This window comes from Haliotis asinina, chromosome 4, assembly GCF_037392515.1.
Source record: "Haliotis asinina isolate JCU_RB_2024 chromosome 4, JCU_Hal_asi_v2, whole genome shotgun sequence".
NCBI classification, from domain to species: Eukaryota; Metazoa; Mollusca; class Gastropoda; order Lepetellida; family Haliotidae; genus Haliotis; species Haliotis asinina.
In genome coordinates, this window is record NC_090283.1 from 61,677,301 (window position 1) to 61,704,487 (window position 27,187).

The 27,187-nt window shown below is 39.4% G+C and overlaps 1 protein-coding gene and 1 pseudogene across 1 annotated transcript; one reads left to right on the plus strand and one right to left on the minus strand.

Annotated features, from left to right (window-relative positions):
• Positions 1 to 8,406: 8,406 nt before the first annotated feature.
• On the plus strand, positions 8,407 to 9,710 carry LOC137281240 (uncharacterized; annotated as a pseudogene).
• A 149-nt stretch (positions 9,711 to 9,859) lies between these two features.
• LOC137282098 (uncharacterized) lies at positions 9,860 to 26,618 on the minus strand. Its single transcript, XM_067813830.1, has 3 exons — positions 26,490 to 26,618; positions 25,834 to 26,112; positions 9,860 to 10,003 (listed from the first exon to the last, which is right to left on the minus strand). Exons 1-3 carry the CDS (start codon positions 26,616 to 26,618, stop codon positions 9,860 to 9,862), a joined length of 552 nt encoding a protein of 183 aa, XP_067669931.1.
• Between the last annotated feature and the right edge of the window lie 569 nt (positions 26,619 to 27,187).

Genomic DNA, 27,187 nt, shown 5'->3' on the forward strand with positions numbered 1-27,187 from the left:
GTGATGCACATACCGAATCAAATCATCAAAAACGCCAATTCAGCCTAAAAAGTGGTTTCAACAGCTATGCTGCGCTGCACTGCGCCCATAATGTGAATAGGTTCGAGGACCTTGAAACAGCATGCATGCCCGGAGTATGAGGTCGTGGTCAGTAGTCTAATCCTGGTTGTGTACACAAACAAGAAAATAATCTACTCGTTACATAAAAACCTTGTTGATTGTGGTCAGCAGCCTCTGTCACAGAGAAAGCTCAGTGTCTGGTTTACTGACACCTATATGTCTATCTGCCTGTCTGCTAAAATAAAATATGCAATACATAGCTTCAACCACTGACCACATATCAAGCTATACGCCATAAACAAAATATATTGATTTATGACTCCTGCACCTGAGTCCTGTCTCTGCCACATTATGTAATAAGGCAGGTGTAATACCTGAACAAATGACATACTTCTATGTCTGTGGGTTGCAGACAAACTACATCCATTTTTCCAGATGACTGGATCTGACGGAAACTGGTGCAAACTCTTGTCAGTTTCAAATCCTGCTTTGTACTTGGACGAATGACAGTTTCCAACCGCGCAGTAGTTCACCATCTCTACTGAGATGATTTTTGATTGGATCGAACGCAAATTCTGAGAACGTGTATTTATAAAACCCACCATCTCTATGTACATTCTTTATGGATAATAACTTCGTCTAGTGTATATGGTTTTGTTTGACAACGGTAGATGAATCCATACTGAAACGACGCATCAATTACAATAAAAAAGCTGTTATCCACAACGAATCTTACTTTCTTGTGACTCGCCATACTTCTAAAAGTAGTTCGGTTTGGTTCACCTCTGGTGAAAAATGCAAACACCTTTAAAAACAAAATTGGTAATCGCCGCAATCAAATTCCGAAAAGTGCAAAATATTGCATTTTGAATCGTGATTGTACACACATAGTTTTGTTTATTCGTTTTTTTACAAGCAACAATGTATATTATATGTCATGAATAAGTGATAATTGTGTTTAATTATATTTGATTTTTTGTTGCATCTGACCTTTAATGTTCAATGAAGGAACTTGTACAACCGACACTTACACAAACACTAATTTTCCAATAACGCCAGTCACCACTATCCCAGCCATTCTAGTAAGAACGTGTGAATAATCAGTCTTGGGCCGACAGGCTTGAGGACATAAATGTTGATATTGTAAATAACGTTCAACGCCGTCGGGATACAAAGTTTCGCAGTGACCAAAGTCCCCGAGCTTGACTACCAGATCCAATTCTGTTGCGTCTAACGACAAGCAATTAAGTGTTGAGGATATGTATATAATCGTGTCCCGTCTGGCGCCGTCAGAATTGCAACAGCATCACTCCTTTGACCATTTGTCACATTGGTGCAGTTTTGTGGTTTTGTGGATTCGAAGATGATGATCCGTTAAACGTTTCAGCTGACAATATTAGGGTCGATTGTACAGTTGTGACTATATCATGGGCATATATGTTTCAGCAACATCACAGTGAGTGAGTTTATTTTTACGCCGCACTCAGCAATATTCCAGCTATATGGCGGCGGTCTGTAAATAATCAAGTCTGGACCAGACAATCCAGGGATCAACAACATGAGCATCGATCTGCACAATTGGGAACCGATGACATGTGTCAACCAAGTCAGCGAGTCTGACCACCCGATCCAGTTAGTTGCCTCTTACGACAAGCACTGTCGCCTTTTATATCAAGCATGGGTTGCTGAAGGCCTGTTCTACCCCGGGACCTTCACGGGTATTCTACCCCGGGACCTTCACGGGTTTCAGCAGTATACTAGTATAGAGGCTGATGACTAAGTGCTTTCTTGGCATAGAACACAGATCTAAACCTTTTTAAGTATACAACTTTCAATTCCAAATTTCAAAACTAGCAATTCAATGAATCTTCTAAAGGTATTATAAATTATTAGCTTCGTTAACTATTTTCGACATTTAAACATGATTAAGTAAAAACACAAACTCACATCTGTGTTCTGCCATAAGAATCCCACAGGGCTTCGTGTCATTGCGAGGATTAAAACTGAAAAAGAAAAACACCCATAATATTTTAACATGACCCCCGACTTGCAATGTTTCACAATACAATCCATAATCTAATAATCATCATCGGGGGGTCATCAAAAAAGTGCTTTTGTTTTAATCCTCACAAAGAAACGAGGGCCTGTTCTGTATCATGGTCCAAACATGGAGGCATTCTACCCAATTACCAACACGTGCTCCTCATCAGGATAGGATATTGATCTGATTACAAGATATAAATGCTTAGTAGCCCCAAAGTGATCGTAAGTCCTAACTTTAACATAGACTTACGACTGTCGCAAGTCCTAACTTTAACATAGACTTACGACTGTCGTAACTCCTAACTTTAACATAGACTTACGACTGTCGTAACTCCTAACTTCAACATAGACTTACGACTGTCGTAACTCCTAACTTTAACATAGACTTACGACTGTCGTAACTCCTAACTTTACCATAGACTTACGACTGTCGTGACTCCTAACTTTACCATAGACTTACGACTGTCGTGACTCCTAACTTTAACACAGACTTACGCCTGTCGTAGCACTACGATCGTTCTGAGGAACGGGGCCAGTATGGTGTTCAACCCTGAACCTCTGTTTAACGAATGCTTAACTTGAAGTCCAAGTGTAAAATTTGTCTGCGTAAATTTGCAAATATTACGATTAACTCATGCTTTAATTGCATGATGATGCTAAATAGCTGAGTGTTCAGCATGTTCATGGGGACCCTGCAATCTCAAGCCTATCATATCGCCATCACTGCTAAGAGGTGAGACGAGAGGCTCGAATCTGATGTAAAAGGAGAAAAACTTTCATTTGCCATCCATATGGAAAATATTCATAACATACTTAACACAATAATCAGACACTTAGATTTCTGTTAAAATACCAACCAGTTTTGTTCACCTCTGGTGAAAAATGCAAGCATCTTAAAATAAACATTGATCATCGCTACAATCACATTCAGAAATGTGCAAATGATAAATGGTCCATATTATCTAAACTACCAGAAAACTACCGGCAGTCGGGGTAAACTGAGGGATTGTGTATCCCACCAAGACGATACAGGTGTGAGGCAGTATGTTGCCATGACTGCTGTATTTGACTCTGACCTTGACCTCACGGACCTTTCGCCTCTTTCAACAAACTTTGCACAAACAAGACGTCCACCCCCCTGAGCATCATTGTGCAAACAGTGATTCCGCTGTGGAATAGGTCTTACATCAGATGAAAGTCCCACCAGCATGATCCAGACGATGGGCGCTGACGTCATAGTGACGTTATATGTTGAAAAGTACGCAGCAACGGTCGGATTAAACAAATACAAAGCCGTGGCTAGGTTTACAATTTAGCGCCCACACTTGCTGTTACATTTTCAGTGAGGTTTGCCCATCGGGACCGGTTAAAGTGAGACCAGCTCGTATCATGTAAAACACAGCTCACTCACAGACATCATTTTAACCTCTTATATATCTTCCTGGTCGAGATGTGTCAAATCTGACAAAGTTTAAGGATGGATTGACACCAGGTATTCTTGACGTTCAGTTTCTGCACTTCATGTATGCAGAAAGATTTCCTCGCATTTCAATAAGTCAACATCCCACAGGCATATAGATAAATTGTACACAAAATAATCAGATAGTTTTGGTAATAAACATTAACTTTTGATCATATTTCATATTGATTTTGTTTCATAAATAATGTTCATTGAGGGAAAGTTTAAAACAACACTTATCCAAACACTAATTTTGCATTTACGCCTGGCACCACTATCTCAGTATTTAATAGCTACCTAGGAACAATCAATCTTGGGTCGACAGACAAGTGGTCATAAGTTGATATTGTAAATAATGTTCAACGCCGTCGGGTTGCAACGATTCATAACCATCAAAGTCACGGACTCTGCCCAACAGATCCAATTCTGTGGCGTCTAACGACAAGCAATGAAGTGTTGAGAATATTTTATTGCTGTGTGCCGTATAGCACTTTCGGAGTTGTAACAGCAGCAGCAACTGAATGAACCATGAAAACTCAGTGCATCACATCGGTGCCGTTTTTTTCGTTGAAGATGATATCTTCAAACGTGTTTAGACAATATAAGACAGCATGCCAGAAATATAACACGGACAAGGGTTGAGTTAAGCCTTAAAGTGCAATGAAAATGTGAAGAGCATACGCAATGTTCAAGACTGTCGTGGTCTCAACCTGCAAATCTCTAACAAAGCAACGTAATTCATACATTTGTCCATGTTCGGTATAACTGCAGTAGAAGTGACAAAACAAATTCTACATCCATTAGAAATATCTGCTCACAGCAGAGTCGATTGTACAATTGTACGGCGGCGTATTAGGACCACCGTGAAAAATGTGTTTGGTGTCACTATCTCCTACGTAGGACTTACTATCTCCTACGTAGGACTTATTATCACCTACGTTGGTCTTAGTATCTCCTACGTAGGACCTACTATCACCTACGTATGACTTACTATCTCCTACGTAGGACTCACTATCTCCTACGTAGGACTTACTAACTCCTACGTAGGAGACAGTAAGTCCTACGTAGAAGATAGTATTCTTAACTCCTATGTAGGAGATAGTAAGTCCTACGTAGGTGATATTAAGTCCTACGTTGGAGAGAATACGTCCTACGTAGGAGATACTAAGTAGTAAGTCCTACGTAGAAGATGGGAAGTCCTAAGTAGGAGATAGTAAGTCATACGTAGGAGAAAGTATGTCCTACGTAGGAGATAAGGAGACCCAAAAATCTTTTCACCGTGGCCCTAATACGCTTCCGTACAATTGTGATTATATCATGGGTGTATATTTATGTCAACAGTATTACAACTGCACGGTGTTGTTGTAAACAACTGAGTCTGGACCAGACAATGACATAGCTGTCACCATACGATACGAAAACGGGACAGGCGGTTTAACTTCAATATGAAATGGTGATGATACTAGGTGTTCGCGAAAGATGAGCATATTCTGCCACACCGTTGGCAACCGTCATAAACATATGTTAAATATAGTTAATTTGTCACCTTCAATAATTCGTATGATATAAGTCAAAATATGGAATAGCATCGGACACTTTTGCAAAGGAGGGATCAGACCACCCCGGTGGAGGAACTCGTAGACACATCGAGCTTTGAACTAATATCAGAATCTGTCCATGTTTCTAGATGATTTCATTTCTGTCGTACTCTTTACCGGTTATTTCAGTGCCGTAAAACTGGTTCTAGGGCTCCTTTTACGAAAGCCTACCGGTGAAGGTCCGGGGTAGAATAGGCCTTCAGCAACCCATGCTTGCCATAAACTGCGACTGCGCTTGTTAGAGGCGAGTAACGGGTGGTCAGACTCGCTGACTTGGTTGACACATGTCATCTGTTCCCAATTTCGCAGATCGATGCTCATGTTGTTGATCAAAAGATTGTCTGCGCCAGATTAGATTATCTACAGACCGCCGTCATATACTTGGAATGTTGCTGAGTGCGGTGTAAAACTAAAGTCACTCACTCACTCACAGCCGTGCTACTGCCATATGACGGAGACCTGCAAACAATCCAAGAGATCGATGAACCACAAAGTTAGATAATGTTTGATTTACGCCTGCTACGTACTATATAGATTCCGATGCTTAGAAGTGAAGAACAACGTATGGGAAGACACAGTCGGTTTTAATGTCTCGGAACATGTTTTCTTCTTGTAGATGAATCAGCATTATCAATATGCTCCTGAGCGTATAATGAATATAAGGGACCTTGGTCCTCAGCCTAAATATGGACCCACTGAATATAAATAAAGAACGGCAAGGAAGTTGCAAATATGTAAACAGTGTGTTTTGTTTCCATTTCCTTAATAAATCCCCTCCGAACTATTTATTTGACTCAGAAGGCTTCATGAGAGATTGCTCCACACACTCTCCCAGGTTCTCTTCAGAACTGAAGAAAAATGGCAATGGTTATAAACAGCCACTTAACCTCGGTCCTCTCTCTCATGTAAGCGCTCTTTTCTGGTAGGATGCGCTTGTTGAGAAAGTTCTGCATGAGGCAAAATTCTTTCTGGAACAATAACAATTAGATCCCGTGGAACAACCACTTTTACGAGACAGTGTCAGGACGTATGCTAGTTGGAATGCCAACGAGGATATCTAATAAAGCTTAACTAATCGAGTGGCAAAATGCTTGATAATGCTTTGTTAATGATAAGCATCAATGCATCATTCCAGCAGCCGAGACGAAGATTTACAAAGCTCTTGAGAGCCATTAGCTGCACAGCTGGCAATATTAACTACTTACCCTGTTTCTCCCCTGCTTTAACACGAGCAGTATCTGGAAGAAGCCGTGCTGGTCTCGAGCACTCCTCCCAAAACAGATTCCGTGATAACCGACTATTATGTGAATAGAACAGTTACCTTTTCAATGTATGTCTTGTGAAGTACATATCACTGGCATAATATCATCTCTGCACTGAGGTTAATGAGACTCGTTTTCTGTGTAGATAGTATTAAGCCACAAAACGAATCCAAATGAAAACTGTTTAAGCGACCAACGATAGAAATCAAACTGACCGACCGAGCTAGTAGATTTGCAATAGCCACCCATATTAAAATTGGGAAACATGTTATTTGATGTTAACTGTGTGACTTAATAGTGTCTGTGGTTAATTACTGAAAGAGATGTAAAAACATACCGATTCAGTCACAGTATCACAATATTCTATTTCGTTCACGTTTTAGTACTTAATTCCAACTTGTATTCATCACCAGCAAAACCGTCCCTACAGACGATCTCCCCTCAGTCTATAGACTGTTTTTATATTGTATCGTCTTTAGTAGTTAAACTGCTTTAGACTTAATTACTGATCTAGAATATAATTTGTGTTTGTGGAAGATTACTGTTTTACTGTCCTTCGTTGACACATGTTAATAATTTACTTTTAATTATCATGAAACTATAACTTTATTTAGTCACGATATTGCTGAAATATTAGCGATGTCACTTACAAACAATTTCAAGAATCAATAACAAAACAGGCATTCAACACCAGTGTTCCAGTGATAGCCGCGTAAAACATAAACGACGCTGTAAAATAAAAACGTTATCAGTAATTAGCTCTCTCATAGTCTCATAATGTTTTCAGCAGAACACCTGATGGCAGCCTATGTACATCACTAGCAAGAGGCCAGCCTTCTGTAGATACCACCGCGTCCCGACATGATAAAATATAAACGTTTATCAGTAATTAGCACTTTTTGGCAGAAACGTTTTTCAGTCGTAACTCACTCTGTAGTAAGTCCAGTTGATGCCATTTATGTATCTCTGAGATGTTCAAAGGTAACGGTTAAGTAATGCTCCACTAGCTGTTAATAATAGGATATCATGTGCGCGTGCACTAAGTATCATGTTCACGGCAGTTAGTTCAGGCATCGTTCATTATCTCCAAGTAGGAAAATCTGAACTGTGGATCGGGTGGTTAACCCCCGTAATGGCGGGGATCGATGGTAATAATATCGATCACTTGATTGTCCAGACTCGAACATTTCTATGCCTGCGACATGGAACAACATCCAGTGGTCGGTTGCCACGAATTCGCAATTAGCCATGTGGTGATGATGAGCGTCCAAGGACAATTAAAAAAATGGGACAGCACAAGGGTGACGTACAAGATTGTCGAGGGCAATTAGTCTCGAAACGTTCATAGCATAACAATTCTTATCTTTCTTCGCAGCCAGTGTATTAAGAATGGGTTTATCCAGCTAGGGTCCATGCAGGTAGCATGTACCGTAAGGCCCCATGGTCCCTAGTATGGTGTTTTTGGTTTTGTATTTTTATGATTTGTATGTATTTATGGTGAATATATTATACATGCATTTATGGCGAATATACAGTTTGGTTAGTTGTCACGATATATAACTGAGAATGAGTTTAAGAACTTCATAAGACTACAACGTGTCGAGAATAGCAATCATATGTCGTACGTGGTTGACCCCAGATAATCGACTACTTTCACTGGATAATCGTGGCCACGCCAGAAGATTAGGGTCTGTATTCATAAAAAGATCTCGGAAATTTCTTAAGAATACTCTTATGTCGCTAAGAAAATTCTTAACTAAGAGTCACACTTAAAAGTGCAGTTATAATGGCTCTGAGAGTAACTCTTAGCTAGGAGCAAAAGGAAACTATGAGCGTAACAAATAGAACCGACATTGGTCGTAACCAGGGGAATCCCTGTGCTATTTTTAGAATGTCAAACACGCTTCCGGTCCGGTGGCGAGATCTTACATCACGTGATGTAAACAAGCAGACGTGAATTTGACATCTGCTAAAGATTCGCACGATGGATCCGCCACACATTGTTACAATGAATCGAAAGCCAAAGTGGACATCGGACCAGGCATTGTTCTTGGTCCGACTTGTTGATGAGGGGAAGTCAAACGTCAAGCGCAAGTTTGGACCGGGAATAACATCTCGAATGAAAAAGGAGGCATGAGGGGAGGTGGCAGCCAATGCCAACGCTGCATTTCCCAACGTAGATTGGTCGAGCGATGACTGTGAGAATAGATGGTATAACATCCAGTCTGAGTCAAGGCAGGAGACATCTGCCTTCAAAAGACATGTCAGTGGCACTGGTAAGTAATAATTTTACATTTCTGTTCAATTTGATCTCAAAATCGATGAAAAATAAATCAATTTCAATTTCAGGGACATTACTCAAGCCTCGTTTATTCCGGTAATATACACAAATGCCGTGTACACAAAGTTAGAGTTAGATACAGATATATAGGCGTTGTTAACTCATGTGTACAAGCATATATGAGAACGAGCAATACTGATGAAATATTACTTTCTAAATTACTGTTAGTTATATTGACAAATGGGTCAGTGTATGAACAAGAAAACATTGCTTGATTACTTCTACTTGATAGACGTGTTCTCATTTATACAAAATAATCTACATGAGCATATGCCTATATGATTAAAATAAATGTAAAATAAAATTGAAAAAAAACCCACATTAATTATATTTTCTTTTCAGACCATGTTACATCTTAACTGTCTTGTAAACACATCCTAGTACATACTTAGCTAGATAAACTTATTAGATAACCTAAAAGGTAACCTGAAAGTACATTCAAAACTATTTTTTTTTAATGATTGTAGGAGGAGGACCTGGTCCAAGCAAGCTGAGTGCTGTTTCCAAAGCAGTCTATGATGTTCTTGGCCAATCCAACGTCAGCATAAGTGGAACTGGGGTGAGCTTCGATTCAACCCTTTTGCAGGTCATGGACATATGAAATAGGCAAACATTTATTCCTTTTGGTTTACAATACTTTATGATGCTGACTTTAAGTTTTACATTCAGACATTCATTTAAAATATTTCCTTTCAGAAGTCAGGAAGCTGATGTTCTTGAAGCTGAAGTCTGCTTCCCATTGGATGTACTTGCCTCACCCCAGCCCAACTGTGCAGCTACTGCATCAATCTCCAGTCAGGTTCCACCCTGCACAAGGATTGTACACCTCAGTGATAAAGAACTTTCCAGAAACAAATACATTGTTGCAGATTAATGTACTGCAGCTTCAGAAAGAACTATTGATGCTTAAACTGGAAAAAATGAAAACAGATCAATGTGATAATTAAATGAAAGAACCATATCTGAACTTGCTTGTCATTATGAACATATCTGGAATAGCTACAGGGATAACATTGTTGCAGTAGAGATGTTAATGTAGTTATTACCTAAACATAATTTTTTTATTGATTTGCATGCTTTTTCTTAATAAATGTAGCTACATAATCTTGAAAGTGAACATTTGTGCAGTGTTGTCTGTATCGCTGTCCATCAGCGGTGGAAGTTTCTTGTGGCGGAAACCAGCCATCAACACCATCTCCGCCATCATCACTGTCCCCATGATCACCACCATCAGCAGATTCTTCAGCAGGAGGTATATGGAGATTCCTCTGCTTGAATATGTTGTGCAGTATGGCACAAGCAATGATAACCCTACATGCTTCCTCTGGTTATACCCTCACCTCACCATGCAAAACATGAAATCTTCTTTTTAGCTGACCAATGCCCCTTTCTACAACAGATCTAGTGCGCCAGTGTGCTCTGAAATACAATCAAAACAAAAAAAATATTTTCTATTGACAGTATATGTGTAACCCCTAAAAGAAACATGAAATCTGCACATATGTCAGTATCAATTAGAAGTTGGAATTTACATTGTGTAGTGTCTCGTCATGAAATATTTTCCCAAAAATATAAACGCGTCATGTATTTGATGCGTTTGAAAAAACATTCTCTGATAACTGGATGGCAGAGACTTTGCGTACTTACAAAATCTCATTTCATTTTAAACTTGATGGGAGTAATGGTATGTCTTTGAAAGTATACATATATACTTATAACTGGATTGCAGTGAAATCATATATAACAATGTGGCAGAAATTACAAGTTGTTTTACAATTTGATTAATATCCAAGGAATAATGATCTTATTTCTGGAATTATCCTGCATGATTTTAGTAGAAACCCACAAAGAAAGGGAAATTACTCTAACCAATAAAGTTACAGGGGATGTTGCATACCGTACCCTTTTCATGACAGGGTGAACATGTGTGGAAACTCTCTTTGGGTAGGTAAAATGTCTTTTATGAATGCAAGTTCGTCGTAATGGTTGTATTGAGCACACTTATCTAATAAGAAAAAGCCGGAAACGTCGTACCAGTTGTAATCTGTCTGTGGTCTCAAGTACGGTGTTAGTAACCAGCGTTCGCAGGGGTTGCCACTGTCTCCGAGTAGATGGCAACTTGTGGGCATGTAGTTCCTCTCAAACAGAACTTTCAGACCACTCTCAAGTTACAGACATTTGCTCGCTCTAAGAGTATTCTTAAGAGTAAAGAGGCTTTAGCTATAACCAGATCTTAAGAAAATTTTGAAACTTAAGAGTAACTTTCAGAAAATGCTCAGAATTTTCCACCGATAGGAGTAATTTTAATTCTGAGACTTTTTTTTTATAAATACGGCTCCCAGTTGATCCGGAATTTCGCCAGTGCATTCCTTATTTACAACTACTTCGATGTTAACTGCAAACACAACTTTGGGAAACGACGGCTAATAACATGTAATGTTGATGCCGCCGCTAGGCAGGTCTATTTCTGTCTGTCACTCGCTGTGTCTGTATGACTCGACAGCAAGATTGTTCGGACTGGCGGCATGACGTCATACCTATCGATGCTGACGTCATGGCCACTGTCACTGACCTTTCGTCGTTGCTTTGACTGAGCCGTCGTTAGACATCTCATGTCAACAAAACATCTCATTTCAACAAAAATCAGGTTGGTCAAATGGAAAGGCGATGTCCGCCATATAATATATGGCGGAACTAGCATTAACTTTTGCAATAACCACTAAACCTCAAGGTCTGGTCAAATACCACAGCAAGTTTACCCGTGTCGTAAAGTTAGCATACGAAGACAGATAAATGATCGGGAATTCACAACCTTAGTATAACTGGTGTTTAACCCCCTGGATGCCGAGTTTTTTTTTCAGGGGCACATTTTCGTAAGGTTTGACAAGTGGACGTTTTGCGAGATTTGCGCTCGTGTGGTACTGGATCTGCGTACGGCTAAAAAATTGCACAGAAATGTAGAATATTTAATTTCCTATCCATTGGTATAAATATAATTGCTGGTGCCTCAGGGGTTTGAGAAATAGACACAGCTAAAAGTTGTACAAAACTTTTGTGTGTGTTCAAAAACAGTAAATATCTCCGTTTTTAATCGTGCACCAATAAAAGCACTCTGCTACGATTTTTTTAATTTGGCATCTTTACGGAAAGTGTGAGCGAAGAAAATAAAGCTTGATATCTGAACGACATAAGTGTATATGAAATGGATGTATGTGCTAATGCATAACGTCATACTCAAAATAAAAAATGAACCGCAATAAATGTCAAAAATCGATTTTCTTCTATGACGTCAAACGTCGACAGAGAGGTCATGCACGTATGAAGATAAGGGGGCATACCTCAGCTATGGTTTACATTAGGTCAATGTAACTCCGATCACATGGAGAGAATTTGCTGTGGATACGGACAGTATATTTCCGTTATGTTTTGCTCACAGTGAACCAAACTATTCCAATACAAAGTTCCCCAATGTGAGAGGATACCTTTTGGTAGTTTCACAATGTGTAAGAAAAGATGCCAATGTACTACATTAAAAAGCAGGTAATAGCGATTCGGATGCCCCTATCCGATACATATTTTAGTTCTTAGATTCCCATATTCTCCTCTTTGTGTAGATGTATTTTGATGAATTTTGCATCAGTATTAACGGAGTAACAGCCACATTTTCAAATGTAATGAAATTACTGAAAATAATGCGACATTTTAGTTGACGTCACGGCATTTTTTGTGCATTTTGTGACGTTGGAAAAAGACGGCTCTGGTTGCTGATTAGTATATATCTAACCTAATTTCCACTCAATGTGTAAAAGATTTCGGCTTCTGTGTCAGAATTCAACACTTCTTAGCCAAAATATAAAATGAATGCTTGACCACTGAAATGGTGTCAACAATCAAGAATTAGACGGTTTTACTACATATCTTATTGTGACCAACACGTGCCCCTGCCTAGCATCAATTTAGCGTAAATGACAATTTCACAACACCTGAATATTCATTGAGTATTCATTTAGGAAAAAGACTTTTCTTCTCATGATTATGAAATCAATTCCCTTCATAAGTATGCAATGAAAGGTACAAAGAGATCGCTTTTTCTGTAAAGAAGTATTAGAAAATGGACGTAAGGCTTGTCCAAATTAAGACTTGACCTGATTTATATATTTTTAACAATTTCCGTATAAATATTGTTTGAGTTAGACATTCTGCCATCAGATATATTTTAAGCGCATTTGAATTGACTTTATTATCGAAAACCAATGATAATGAATCATGAAACGTTTTGACAAACTCGCACCTGGTCAATTAATATTCATAATAGTTTTGTCTATAAAAACGACACAAACCAATACAATGAACAAGACAATTCCTTTAAATAGTAGTATGTGTGCCCCTACATTTGATAAAATGTACAATTCATTTTCATTATTATTATCCGTTTTACTTATAAGTTGGAAGTAAATCGCTGTTTATTAACCTGTTCATATGAAACTGCAATATTTGTCCCAACGTATTGAATATTGCACATGACGGGAACTAAAGCATATGTTGCAGTAATGGCTACGTGTGATCTTCCAACACTTGTGTAGAGGCTTAAAATGTGGTGTAATACACTTACTGAGTCAATTTCCCATGTAAATATTATTCAAACAATCAAAAGCTTTCAAAGAATAAAAACGGATACCTTATATCCACACGTGATATGGTGTGGAACATGGATATATGTAGATGCTGAAATCAATTTCATGAAAAAATGTCTGAACGATGCGCAAAATATACATCACAATACTAAAAGTGCAATCGGAATGGTATGGGCATTGTGTTTACTCTTGTTCAACCGACCTTCACCTCAAAGAAATTGCCTAATATGTGCAACAATGTTGACGTGTGACATCACTACCGATGACCGACTTCTTTCAAAATGGCGGCTTCGTTGAGAAGGGTACGCAGGATTTTGCGACGACTTTTTGCGTGATTCAGGGATCTTTTGTATATAAATGTGAGATGTAAGTAATCAGAATTATTCTGACTATCTGTGTATTGTTTTATGTTCTTATCGTTTACATTGTAAATGACGGAGGAGCCAGAAATGCCGATAAGTACCGTTGTCGTTCTGCGTGATTTTGCGTCAGTCATGGCGTCACGCTGCACTAAAGGTTTGACAGTTTCTTATGAATTACCAAATTTTTTCATTGTATCTATTTTCAATTTACTATTTTTTGCCACGATACTCTTCCCCTGAATATACTAAGCGTATTGAGCCATTGTAAGCAATGATTAGAGGGCTGGATGTTGGAAAATTTCTGAAAATGCTAGGCAGTGTAAAATTGGAATTTTTCTTTGTTTACATTTCAGTCAAGCGTTGTCTTTCCAACACAGCGTTCGTTTTCATACAAAGTATATTTCGTTTCGTTTTGTCTAGACAGTTGGTATTGGTGACAAAGACCATTTGTAATTTGATTTTAAGATGTTTGGGGAATTCAATGATGCATTTGTCGCAGCTAACTATGAAGTATACATGATGTAATAGGCGTCTCAATACTAGCCTTCTCGACACGTGATTTTGTAAACACTATCCAATATGGCGGAAAGCGCACTTCGGCGTTCCTGTGAGTGTATTTTCGAAAACATCCCAACCGATTCTGGGTACATCGGTGACGTTTCAGAATTATCATTCCTGGTTACATGAAAACTTGATATCAGTGATCATTAATATGCTAGTTTTGAAGTTCATTACTCCCAGTAATTATCCGATTTTCACATTTCAAAACATACTGCAAATAACGCTGTGAATCTCGATTTTGTAAATTTTAAAAAATGGCGACATTTACGATGAAGCCTATTTTGAAAGGCGATTTTAAGTCAATTCAAATTGGATTAAAATATATCTGATGGCAGAATATCTAACTCAAACAATATTTATTCAAAATTGTTAAAAATATATAAATCAGGTCATGTCTTAATTTGGACAAGCCTTACGTCCATTTTCCAAAACCTTTTTTACAGAAAAAGCGATCTCTTTGTACCTTTCATTGCATACTTATGAAGGGAATTGATTTCATAGTCATGAGAAGAAAAGTCTATTTCCTACATGAATACTCAATGAATATTCAGGTGTTGTGAAATTTTCATTTACACTAAATTGATGCTAGGCAGGTGCGCGTGTTGCTAAAAATAAGATATGTAGTAAAACAGTGTAATTGTTGACATATTCAGGACACTATTTCAGTGATAAATCCATTCATTTTATATTTTGGCTAAAAAGTGTTGAATTCTGACACAGAAGCCGAGATCTTTTACACATTGAGTGGAAATTAGGTTAGATATATACTAATCAGCAAACAGGGTCGTCTTTTTCCAACGTCACAAAATGCACAAAAAATGCCGTGACGTCAACTAAAATGTCGCATTATTTTCAGTTATTTCATTACATTTGAAAATGTGGCTGTTACTCCGTTAATAAGAATGGAAAATTCATCAAAATACATCTACACAAACAGGAGAATATGGGAATCTAAGCACTAAAATATGTATCGGATAGGGGCATCCAAATCGCTATTACCTGCTTTTTGATGTAGTACATTGGCATCTTTTCGTACAAATTGTGAAACTACCAAAAGGTATCCTCTCACATTGGGGAACTTTGTATTGGAATAGTTTGGTTCACTGTGAACAAAACATAACGAAAATGTACTGTCGGTATCCACAGCAAATTCTCTCCATGTGATCGGAGTTACATTGACCTAATATAAACCATAGCTGAGGTATGCCCCCTTATCTTTATACGTGCATGACCTCTCTCTCGATGTTTGACGTCATAGTAGAAAATCGATTTTTGACATTTGTTGCAGGTCATTTTTGATTTTGTGAGTATGACGTTATGCAATTCGCTCATGCATCCATTTCATATACACTTATGTCGTTCAGATGTCAAGCTGTATTTTCTTCGCTCACACTTTCCGTAAAGATGCCAAATTAAAAAAATCATAGCAGAGTGCTTTTATTGGTGCACGATAAAAAAACTGAGAAATTTACTGCTTTTGAACACACACAAAAGTTTTGGACAACTTTTAGCAGTGTCTATTTCTCAAACCTCTGAGGTAGCCGCAGTTATATTTGAACAACGGATAAGAAATTGAATATTCTACATGTCTGTGCAATTTTATAGCCGTACGCAGATCTAGGACCATGCGAGCGCAAAACCCGCACAACGTTCACTTTTCAAACCTTATGAAAATGTGCGCCTGAAAAAAAACTCGGCATCCAGGGGGTTAAAGGCAAATGGCAAAATATTCTGCATTTATCTCAGGTGTATTCCCCTTCACCCTCACACCCTTCCTACTGCTTCATTCCCAACATTACCGAGGGCTTCCTTTCGAGGATCCCATTGTACACATGATATCGTCCGCCTCTATCGTAAGAATAGCATATATAGAGAAAACTACACTCTGTCTCATTACAAACGAATTATACGAAACGCGAGTCCTTCCCATGGTGTCTGACCAAGCTAAAGGTCAGATACCATAGGAGGGACACTCGTTTCGTGTAATTCGTAAGTAATGAGACGGAGTGTGGTATTTTATTTATTACCCACGTTTTTCATGCATCATAATGGCAGAATAGCGTGTTTTTTGTTATGTGTATGGTTTCAAACCTAAAGCGGCTACAGAAAGCGTCGCGGAATAATGTTATACTGTTCTACACTTTTGCATGACGTCAGACTGTAATGATGTCACTACCTTTAATACCTTGGTTACCGACGTCACGATCGATGAATGTCAGTTGTCATCGCCTTACATTGCCTCCTACTGTAAACTACTCCGTAGCACCCCTTTTCTGGGTTTGCAGTTGCTTCACTCATCTAACATCACTGGTGGGAACAGACGTTTATGTTTTTCGACGGATAAAATGTCTCAGTTCGAATCACAATCAGTGGATCTAGTTCCAGAATGAATGAAATCACGTTTGTTATGAATGGAAACAAGTTCAGTCCCAACGTGACGTAATTGAGAAATCATCGGTTATCCAGTGAAATCGTTAGACTCTCAGGTCAAGTCGTTACGACACAGGTCAACGCGATACGACACAGGTCAACGCGATACGACACTCGTGTGACTCTTGTGCAACTACCCATACACTGACCACGTGGGTAATAAACCTTAGAACCGATATATGTTTGTACAATATGGAGCTTCATAAACCATTTCCAACAAATCCTGCAAACCATCCAAATTTCCTAACACCACAATAACAATGCTAAAATGTATGAGATTGCATTTTTCGTATTCCCTAAATAAACGGCGAGCCGGCACTAAGTCAGACAGTATGTATACGCGCCGTTGAGGAACAGACTAGTACTGGGAGCCTGCAATCGCTAACAGTTGGCAAACCCCTGGATGCCGATGTGATTTTTTTTTTTTTTTTTTTTTTTTTTTTTTTTTTTTTTAGGCGAATATTTTCGTAAGGTTTGAAAAGTTAACGTTGTGCGAGAATTGCACTTGCCGGTGTACGGCAATAAACTTACACAGAAATGTGGAATTGTACAACATAGTAATGCCATCCACTACTATCTCAGACCAAGCTAAAGTGCTTAACATTATCTTCAAAATAGACTTCATCGTAAATGTCGCCATTTTTCACAATATACAAAATCGCGATTGAGAGCGTTATTTGCTATATGTATTTGCTGTATGTGAAAATACAGGATAAATGATGGTAGTATTGAATTTCAGAAATAGAACATTAATGATCACTGATATCGAGTTTTCATGAAACCAGTAATGATAATTCTGAAACGTCGCCGATGAACCAGAATCGGCTGGGATATTTTCGAAAAGACCGACTTTGAGACACCTTTTACATCACGTATATTTCATAGTCAAATGCATAACTGCATTCCGTACACATCTTAGAATCAAAGTACAAATGGTCTTTGTCACCAATGCCAACTCTCTAGATAAAACGAAACGAAAGATACTGTGTGCAAGAACGAACGCTGTGCTCGAAAGCCTGCGCTTGTTTGAAATTTACGACTTTACACTGAATAGCATTTTCCGAAATTTTCAGACATCCAGACGTCTAATCATTGCTGACTTTGGCTCAAAATGTTCAGGGGAAGAGTATCGTGGCAATAAATAGCAAAGTAAAAATCGATACATAGCAATGATTTGATAATTCATAAGAAACTGTCCAAGTTTACAGACGATCCCCGAATCAAGGGAAGAGTCTTCGCCAAATTCTGTGTACCCTTGTCAGCGAAGCCGCCAGTTTGAAAGAAATCAGTCATCGGTAGTGAATCTACTACTAGTGATGTCACACGTCAACATTGTTGTACACTTTAGGCCATTTCTTTGATGAACATGAGTAGAACAAGAGTAACCATAATGGCCCTATCATTTCGATTGCACTTCGAGTATATTTTTCATGAAACTAATTTCAGTATCTACATATATCCTTGTTCAACATGATATGATATGTGGACATAGCGTATGCGTTTATATGCATTGAAAGCTTTTGATTGTTTGAATAATGTGTATATGGGGAATTGACTCAGTAAGTGTACTAGACCACATTCTAAGCCTCTACACAAGTGTTGGAAGATCACATTTAGCCATTACTGCAACATGTGCTTTAGTTCCTGTGATGTACAAGATTCAGTACATTGGAACTTATATTGCAGTTTCACATGAACAGGTTAATAAACAGCGATTTAATTCAGCCTTATTAATAGAACTGATATTAATGAAAATGATTTTTCCAATTTATGAAATGTGTAGGCACGTATATTTAAAGGAACTGTCTCGTTCCACTGAATTTGTTTGTGTCGTTTTCATAGACAAAATAATTATGAAAATTGACTGAGTTTGTCAGAAACGTTTTATGATGCATTATTATTGTGTTCCATAATACAATCAGTTCAAATTCGATTAAAATGGTATTTTTATGGCAGGATGTCTAACTCAAACAATATTTATACGAACATTGTTTAAAAGTATGTAAACCAGGACATGTCCTAATTTGGACAAACCTTACGTCCATATTCTTATAGTTCCATACTGAAAAACGATCTCTTTGTAGCTTTCATTGCATACTTATGAAGTGACATAGTTACATAATCATATAATAAAAACGTTTATGTCCTAGATGAATATTCAATGAATATTTAGGTGTTGTGAAACGTTATTTTTCATTTACGGTAAAATTGATGTCAGACAGGTAAGCGTGCTGCTCACAGTACGATACGTGGTAAAACCGTCTAATTGTTGATATATTCAGGACACTATTTCAGTGGTAAAACCAATTATTTTATGTTTAATCTAAAGTGTGTTAAATTCTGACATGGATGCCGAGAACTTTTACACAGTCAATGGAAATTATGTGAGATATATACGAGGGGATGTCAATAAGTTTTGAGCCTTGCATAGAAAAACACAAAATATTGGTATGAACCACATTTATTTTTCAACATAGTCACCTTGTGAGTCAAGACACTTGTTCCATCTTTTCTGCCAGGCGCTGATGCCATCTCTGTACAAGGCGCCATTTTGGTCCTCAAACCAAGCCTCAGTAGCAGCAATAAGCTCATTATCATCCTGAAATCTACGACCACGCAAGTGTTTCTTGAGATTTGGGAACAGATGGTAAACACTTGGTGCCAGGTCTGGAGAGTAGGGGGGATGCGGCAAGATTTCGTACCAACATTCCTGGACAGCAGCGGCTGCAACACGAGAGGTGTGTACTGGAGCATTGTCTTGATGTAGAAGAAAACCACGTCTGATCTTGCCCCGGCGCTTCTCTTTGATTGACTGTCCCACTTGCCTCAACAAGTTAGCGTAATATTCCCCATTCATTGTTCTTCCTTTTGGTAAGTAATCTATGTGGATGACGCCTTTGCTATCCCAGAAGACTGTCGCCATTACCTTTTGCACTGATCCGGAGGCTTTGAACTTTTTGGTCCTGGGAGAAGTGACATGTTTCCATTCCATGGATTCTTGTTTGCTCTCAGGATCATAGTGGTGGATCCAGGTTTCATCACAGGTTACTAGCATGAGTCTCATTAACCAGACAATGACCTACTTTTCAACCGATCCGAATTTTCTCGTGTGAAAGTGAAAAGAGTCACCACAAACAAACCTGGTTACACCGATTTCTAATTTCGTCTTTCGTGTTAAATGCGATAAAACCCTTTCCATATATACCAGCTATCTTGATACGATGTGGGACTTTTCTGATTATAAAATGAGCCGGTGCTCAAATCACTATCAAATACTGACGATACCAGCGCTTCGTGGATAGGAGAGCGTAGGCTGTCCTATCCGTTACACTCGTCATAAACACACCCACAGGCAAGTTTTGTACTCACACGAGGGTCATGCACACTCGTTCACGCAGTTGTTAATGGTTAAATAAAAGGTAAAAAGTACAAACGAAAAAACCTACGGTACTGGGCGTTTAATAAAGCATAAAGGGAAATGCTTCGGGCGTCATGTCTGTCACTAATTTGTCAAAATGAGAAATGTTCCTCTTGTGTCTACAGTGAACCTATTGGAAGTTTTACTGAGAGGCCTTGAGTTATCCCGAGCTATGTTTGACTAAGACTTGTGTCATTCTCTTTGAAATCACCGTGGAAAGAGCGCCATCGATTTTATTTCGGTTCTCAAATGTGAAAGATATTCTAAATGTGGACGACCTGCACACGGTACTGTGTAGTTAATTTAACCCGTGTGTCGTGACATTGTCACTGAAGATCAAAAGGAGACTACAGGTTGGGGGCTTCGTGACATGTTAGATATTAAGCGTGAGTTAAAATTTAAAGTCGCACCGGCAACATTTCAGCCGTATCGTGACTAAAACTTGTTCTTAACTACATCATAAATAAATGTAAATCACTAAAAGCCCAACAACGAAGGACAGGAGAACCACCTGGAATATACACAGATACATGAAATAAAACTACCTGATATAAGAACTCTACCTCTAAAACTGGATTTCGAAACAGGAAATGAGATATTAGAACCGGTCTATAGATCGCTAGCAACCGAAGGTATATCAAGTGTCAGCTAAGATCTTAAAACATTAAACCCACCACAGGGGTTACTAGTGTATGTTGAATTACTAACAGGACCAACACTAAACAAACAAACAAACAAACAAATACACAGCCTTTCATTCATGGCGTGGACCAGCTTAGATTCAATGTAAGAATATAGACCTATATTGCATGTAGTCGATATAAAGCACTTAGGTCATAAGCTTTTGTTCTTGTGGTTTCTTGTTTAGGACACAGGGGTTAAAGTTGAGAGTGAGTGAGTGAAGTTTTGCGCCGCACTAAGCAATATTCCATCCAGCCAGGTGACGGTCTGGATCTTCTACAGCTGAGAGATCAAGGGTCGGTAGTTCAATCCTCTGCCTCTGTATGAACAGTTCAGCCATCTTAATGGTGACGTTAGACCCTTTCACCGTAGCAGGGGCGTCTGGCCTAGTTGTCATAGTGTTCGTTCATCACGCTTAAGATCCGTGTTCGATTCCCCATATGGGTACATAATGTGAAACCCACTTCTAGCGTACACTGACGTGATATTGTTGGAATACTGATAAAAGCCTTAAAATCGCTGAATACTAAACTCACACTCACCACGTAGTTCGTTCATAGTTATCCGTTTCCATGCGCACAAGAATCTCAGATGGGTACAGTTGGTGTGACAAAATGCTCTTAAAGATGAAAACTTTCATTGTTCTTTGTCTCAAATATGTGCCACACAATAACTGCAAACGTACAGCGCCATTGACTGTGAAGATATAAAATATTCAAAGACAATATTTGATTTCTATTCAAGTTAGATTTTTCACCAACAGCTGTAATCTTGAAGAACACCAACTGACAAACAGCAGTTGGTTTTCCTCAAACACAATATATCGATTTGCACAGATTCTACGAATATGTTTTCACATCGTACAGGAACGTCAAGTCAACGGAGCGCAACAGTGATTGCTGGGTGTGTTGGATTAATTGCTAAATTAGCAGAATAGAATAATGCGCCCCTGAGCATCTTTCCTCAGAAAATTAAAGCTGAGTCTGAAAAAAGTCCATGACAGCACCAAATGCATACCATCTCTCATGTCTAGCCTTACGGTGTCATTTAACAGATCGGGACGGCTTGTAGCCCAGTGGTTTACACGTTCGCTCGTCGCACCGAACACCCGAGGTTTATTTCCATGGTTGGTACACAATGTGAAGAGCATTTTTGGTGTCCCCGGCTGTCATATTGGTGGAACATTGCTAAAAGCGACAAAACAAACATATTCTCTCATAATGATTATTCGAGTTGTCGTGATTGTCAGCGTGTCGCCTGTTCCCCTGGGTTGAATGCAGAACCGTGAAGGTCCGGGGTAGAATAGGCCTTAAACAACCAATGCTTGCCATAAAAGGCGACTCTGCTTGTTGTAAGAGGCGACTAACGGAATCGGGTGATCAGGCTCGCTGACTTGGTTGACACATGTAATCGCTTCCCAACTGCGCAGATATAGCTGGAAGATTGCTGAGTGCGGCGTAAAACTCAACTCACTCACTTGTTCAAGGGAGAGTTGACACCCGTCACGGATTATTGTTTTTGATATTTGATTATGCACAGGACACCGACATGAAGTCGCGGTGGATAAGCAGGTTATGCGACTGGCTTTGTGAGCTGGCGATTATGTGCCTGGCTATGACGGTGCGGGTTCGAATCCCGATGGGAGTCAACCAAAAAAGTACTAGAATTTGTACTTTATCAAGAAAGTGTAATCCCAAATATAGCGTATGTTACAGTTTGAGCATTACCACCAGCGGTGTTTGGTTACAAACATCCATTCAGAGCACTGTTGGACATTATGTTTGGCTCCGAGTATGTGTGGGTTGAGCTTGCTTCCACGTAACAGATACATGTCTGAATAATCCCCAAGCGCTGACATTTTAAATCCGATATGCATAATTTGTGTTCTGTAATTTGTCCATTTGCGTAATAATTTCAATCATTGTATTCTAAAACCTAATGTTTATCATTTGAATTTCGTCCCCATTTTCACTTTTAGCTTCTGTTGAATTCCTCCACTGAAAGAATACCAATGCCCATGATTTGTTTTTTTCAAGGTGACATAGTTTTTAATTAAAGTGAATGCCAACCATTCATCTTCTAGTAAAATGCGTTTTAAGGATAAAAGTGACTCTTTTCAAGTTTCCATGCATTCGAATTTCAACCTGTTTGCTTCCTTTTGTCTTTCGTTTTATTCTTGTAATAAAGAAATACCAAATCTTATGTTTTGCTTTGTTCCTTTCTGATTAAAGGAAATGTGGCACCTTCATCTTTATGACTTGTTATAAAAGGAGTTTCATGAATCAAATAGCTATTTTCAGGTTTATCTGCTCAAACAATCTTCACCCTTGAAGGCTCACAGCATTTTTTATGTAATGTGCTGTTGACTTTGAATCACTGGCAGTTATGGCGTCACGATGACTGGTGTTGCTGCTAAGGTAACATTAAGAATATATCTGACAGTACTCTTGACCCTACGTTCATTGCATATATAGCTTGCAGATCAGCCTTAGAATTGATCTTCAGTAACCCATGCTTGTCGTAGGCGACTAATAGGATCGGGTGGTCAGGTTCGCTCACTTGGTTCACACATGTCATCCTATCGCAATTGCGATGCTCTTGACCACTGGGTTGTCTGGTCCAGGGGCGATTAGTCGATTAATGCAACACAAACCCAAACTCACACAGCAATATTCCAGCTGTAAGGTGGCGGTCTGTAAATAATCGCGGCGTCTGGACCAGACAATCCAGTGATCAAACAGCATGAGCGATCTGCGCGATTGGGAACCGATGACATGTGTCTACTAAGCGAGCCTTTTATGGCAAATATTGGTTGCTGTAAACCTATTCTACCCCGGATCATCACGGGTTGAGACGTTGTGCCCCCGTTGGGAATCGAATCACAGTTTTCTCCCCAAACCACTGGGAGGGCTTCCCAGTTCATTCATTTATTGTTATCGTTTTCTAATATGTGTTAAAAGTTAGACCGCTTTCAGCAACGTCTCAGTTATCTGGCTTCACACATCATACCCAGAATCCAACGATCGAAGGTGTTAACCACTATCCTACCCCAAAGTTCCTCTTTCATTGGGGAAAAACATAACGAAGGTCGACCGATGTATATCATTGGTGATAAAGGAATCATCGTGAAGCAGGTATTCCCTGAATGTTTTGACATTTACATCACAACGGACCTGTTTAGTAAAGCACATTACTCATGGACCTTTTCTCTCAGAACGGGGATGACGCAGATAATATTAGCTACCAGTAAGGTTGATAGTTGTGTAATCGTATAGGGGTGAAAAGACGTAAAATTCAGTGTAATTGTCCCAGATGTGACGACGTTCGTCTTTTAATGCTTTGAAAGCTGATCTTTACTGCTTCATACCTGTTTCCTTAGATACTTTATATTCTACTCCTGCTTAGTACTCATACGTTTGTTTCAAATATAATGTTATGATCCACATCCCATCGTCAGCAAGGCTGTAAGGTTGCAACACTGTTATCGTGGAAGTGATGCAGTTGTGGCTATACAATTTAAGGGCAATGGCCACTTACATACATACTGAAAGGCAAAAGAAATGTCGGTGGAGAATGTGTAGACGTCCAACGGCTTGTTGCCGTTGGTCTGTCATTAACCTAACTATACCTGCTGTATTCTGAAACCAAGTAAACGATTGCCATTCAAGCCGGCAATTTATGCATGAATGCGTGTATGATGCACGTGCATCGCGATTCCAGTGTTGTATATGTGTTGTATACTCTTCCATTTCCACAGACAAAAACATTTCTAACCTCAATGTCAAACACTGCTTTAATGGGAAAAACAGGCTGTACGACCATGATTCATTCTTTCCCCAACTTGACTTCAGGTGTATAATGCTCCATGAACACTTAAATGTCCAGTATGGCTGCGTTTCTTTTGCCTGTCAGTATATTTCATCCCATCTGGGTTTACATCACCTAGGTATGTAGTAACAACCCACATGGCAGTTGAATTGTCGCAGACAGAAATACACTGTGTCATATACTACAGCGTACGTATGAATCAAATTATTGTATAGTTGTGCAAAACCACCCCCTTACAGTGAGTGAGTGAGTTAAAATTTAAAGTGACGTTGTCACTTGTTCAGTCATATTGCGATTGGAACAAGTTGTTCTCTGCCTGACATCAAAAGGGAGTATAACAACCAGCAAAATATAACATTTTTTAAAAATCTTGTTGACCAAAAAATAAAATACTTGGATAACTGATGACGATACAAAGTAAATTGGGGATTACAACAAAAGGGATTTAAATAACCACAATCAAGGTAGGGTCACCATGCCGTTTGGACCTCTGCGTCCATCGCGACTTGCGAGCGAGATTTACACCATTTCCTCAGTTGCTGGTGACTGGTGCCAGAGATTAAAATTAAACAAATATTGTGCAGCTAAAATGCAGATAGATAAGAGATGGAATGTGAGAGTGTCAGGGAAGTATTTTATGACAGCAGTTGTTAGTAATGTACATGTGTTTGCGTTAATGTTTGCTGTTGATGTATCAGCCCTTTCAGATACATACAAACAGTTGCAAAAAAGCATGAATGGTCTTGAAAATATTCGTATATTCGGAAACAAGTATGCAAGGTAATCTGAATAATATTAAAATTATTGCTTTTAGAATAGAGGCCCTCTTCGCTGTTATGAGAAATGGTATTTTAATAGGGGAAACTTGAAACGGTTTTCTTCTATAATTGCCTGGGAGGTATTTTAAACCGAAACTTGTCTGGTCGAAATCCCAATCCTGTCGAGCAGCACAAACCAGGGGTGCGAAACACAGTTTTGTTCAAAGAGGATTTGGAAACTGATATTGCTTTGGTATTTTTCAAACTATTGAATTCAGTGATAACATCTATATGGTTTTTTGAGGGACTCAAAGATATGGAGTACTTCTTATTGGAATTGATTAGATTACGTGTGCAGCTTGAATACTGCGAATTGGTCAAGTTGTAATGTTATATACTTCTGGGATAATTTGCAGATTCACTTTACAGCATGGGAACCATGACGTGTGTACCATGACATGTGTACCATGACATGTGTACCATGACAGGTGTACCATGACAGGTGAACCATGACTGGTGACCCATGACAGGTGTACAATGACATGTGTACCATGACAGGTGAACCATGACAGGTGTACCACGACAGGTGAACCATGACAGGTGTACAATGACAGGTGAACCATGACAGGTGTACCATGACAGGTGAACCATGACAGGTGTACAATGACAGGTCGACTCTGACAGGTGTACCATGACAGGTGTACCATGACAGGTGTACCACGACAGGTGAACCATGACACGTGTACAATGACAGGTGAACCCTGACAGGTGTACCATGACAGGTGTACCATGACAGGTGTACCACGACAGGTGAACCATGACACGTGTACAATGACAGGTGTACAATGACAGGTGAATCATGACAGGTGTACAATGACAGGTGAACCATGACAGGTGAACCACGACAGGTCAACCCTGACAGGTGTACCATGACAGGTGAACCATGACACGTGTACAATGACAGGTGAACCATGACAGGTGTACAATGACAGGTGTACCACGACAGGTGAACCATGACAGGTGTACCATGACAGGTGAACCCTGACAGGTGTACCACGACAGGTGTACCATGACAGGTGTACCATGACAGGTGAACCATGACAGGTGTACCATGACAGGTGTACCACGACATGTGTACCATGACGTGTGTACCATGACATGTGTACCATGACATGTGTACCATGACAGGTGTACCATGACAGGTGAACCATGACTGGTGACCCATGACAGGTGTACAATGACAGGTGTACCATGACAGGTGAACCATGACAGGTGTACCATGACAGGTGAACCATGACACGTGTACAATGACAGGTGTACCATGACAGGTGAACCATGACAGGTGTACAATGACAGGTGAACCCTGACAGGTGTACCACGACAGGTGTACAATGACAGGTGAACCATGACAGGTGTACCATGACAGGTGAACCATGACAGGTGTACAATGACAGGTGAACCCTGACAGGTGTACCATGACAGGTGTACCATGACAGGTGAACCATGACAGGTGAACCATGACAGGTGTACCACGACATGTGTACCATGACGTGTGTACCATGACATGTGTACCATGACATGTGTACCATGACAGGTGTACAATGACAGGTGTACCACGACAGGTGTACCACGACAGGTGTACAATGACAGGTGTACCATGACAGGTCAACCATGACAGGTGAACCACGACAGGTGTACCACGACAGGTGTACAATGACAGGTGTACCATGACAGGTGAACCATGACAGGTGT

Excerpts from the sequence above, each read along its gene's own strand:
- LOC137282098 (XM_067813830.1), bottom strand. The coding sequence starts at position 26,618 with ATGGTACACATGTCATGGTACACATGTCATGGTACACACGTCATGGTA. Across the intron at positions 26,113-26,489 it reads GTCATGGTACACCTGTCGTG|AGTCGACCTGTCATTGTACA; the intron begins GTACACCTGTCA and ends TACACCTGTCAG. Across the intron at positions 10,004-25,833 it reads ATCTGCAAATTATCCCAGAA|AATCTGCTGATGGTGGTGAT; the intron begins GTATATAACATT and ends CTCCTGCTGAAG.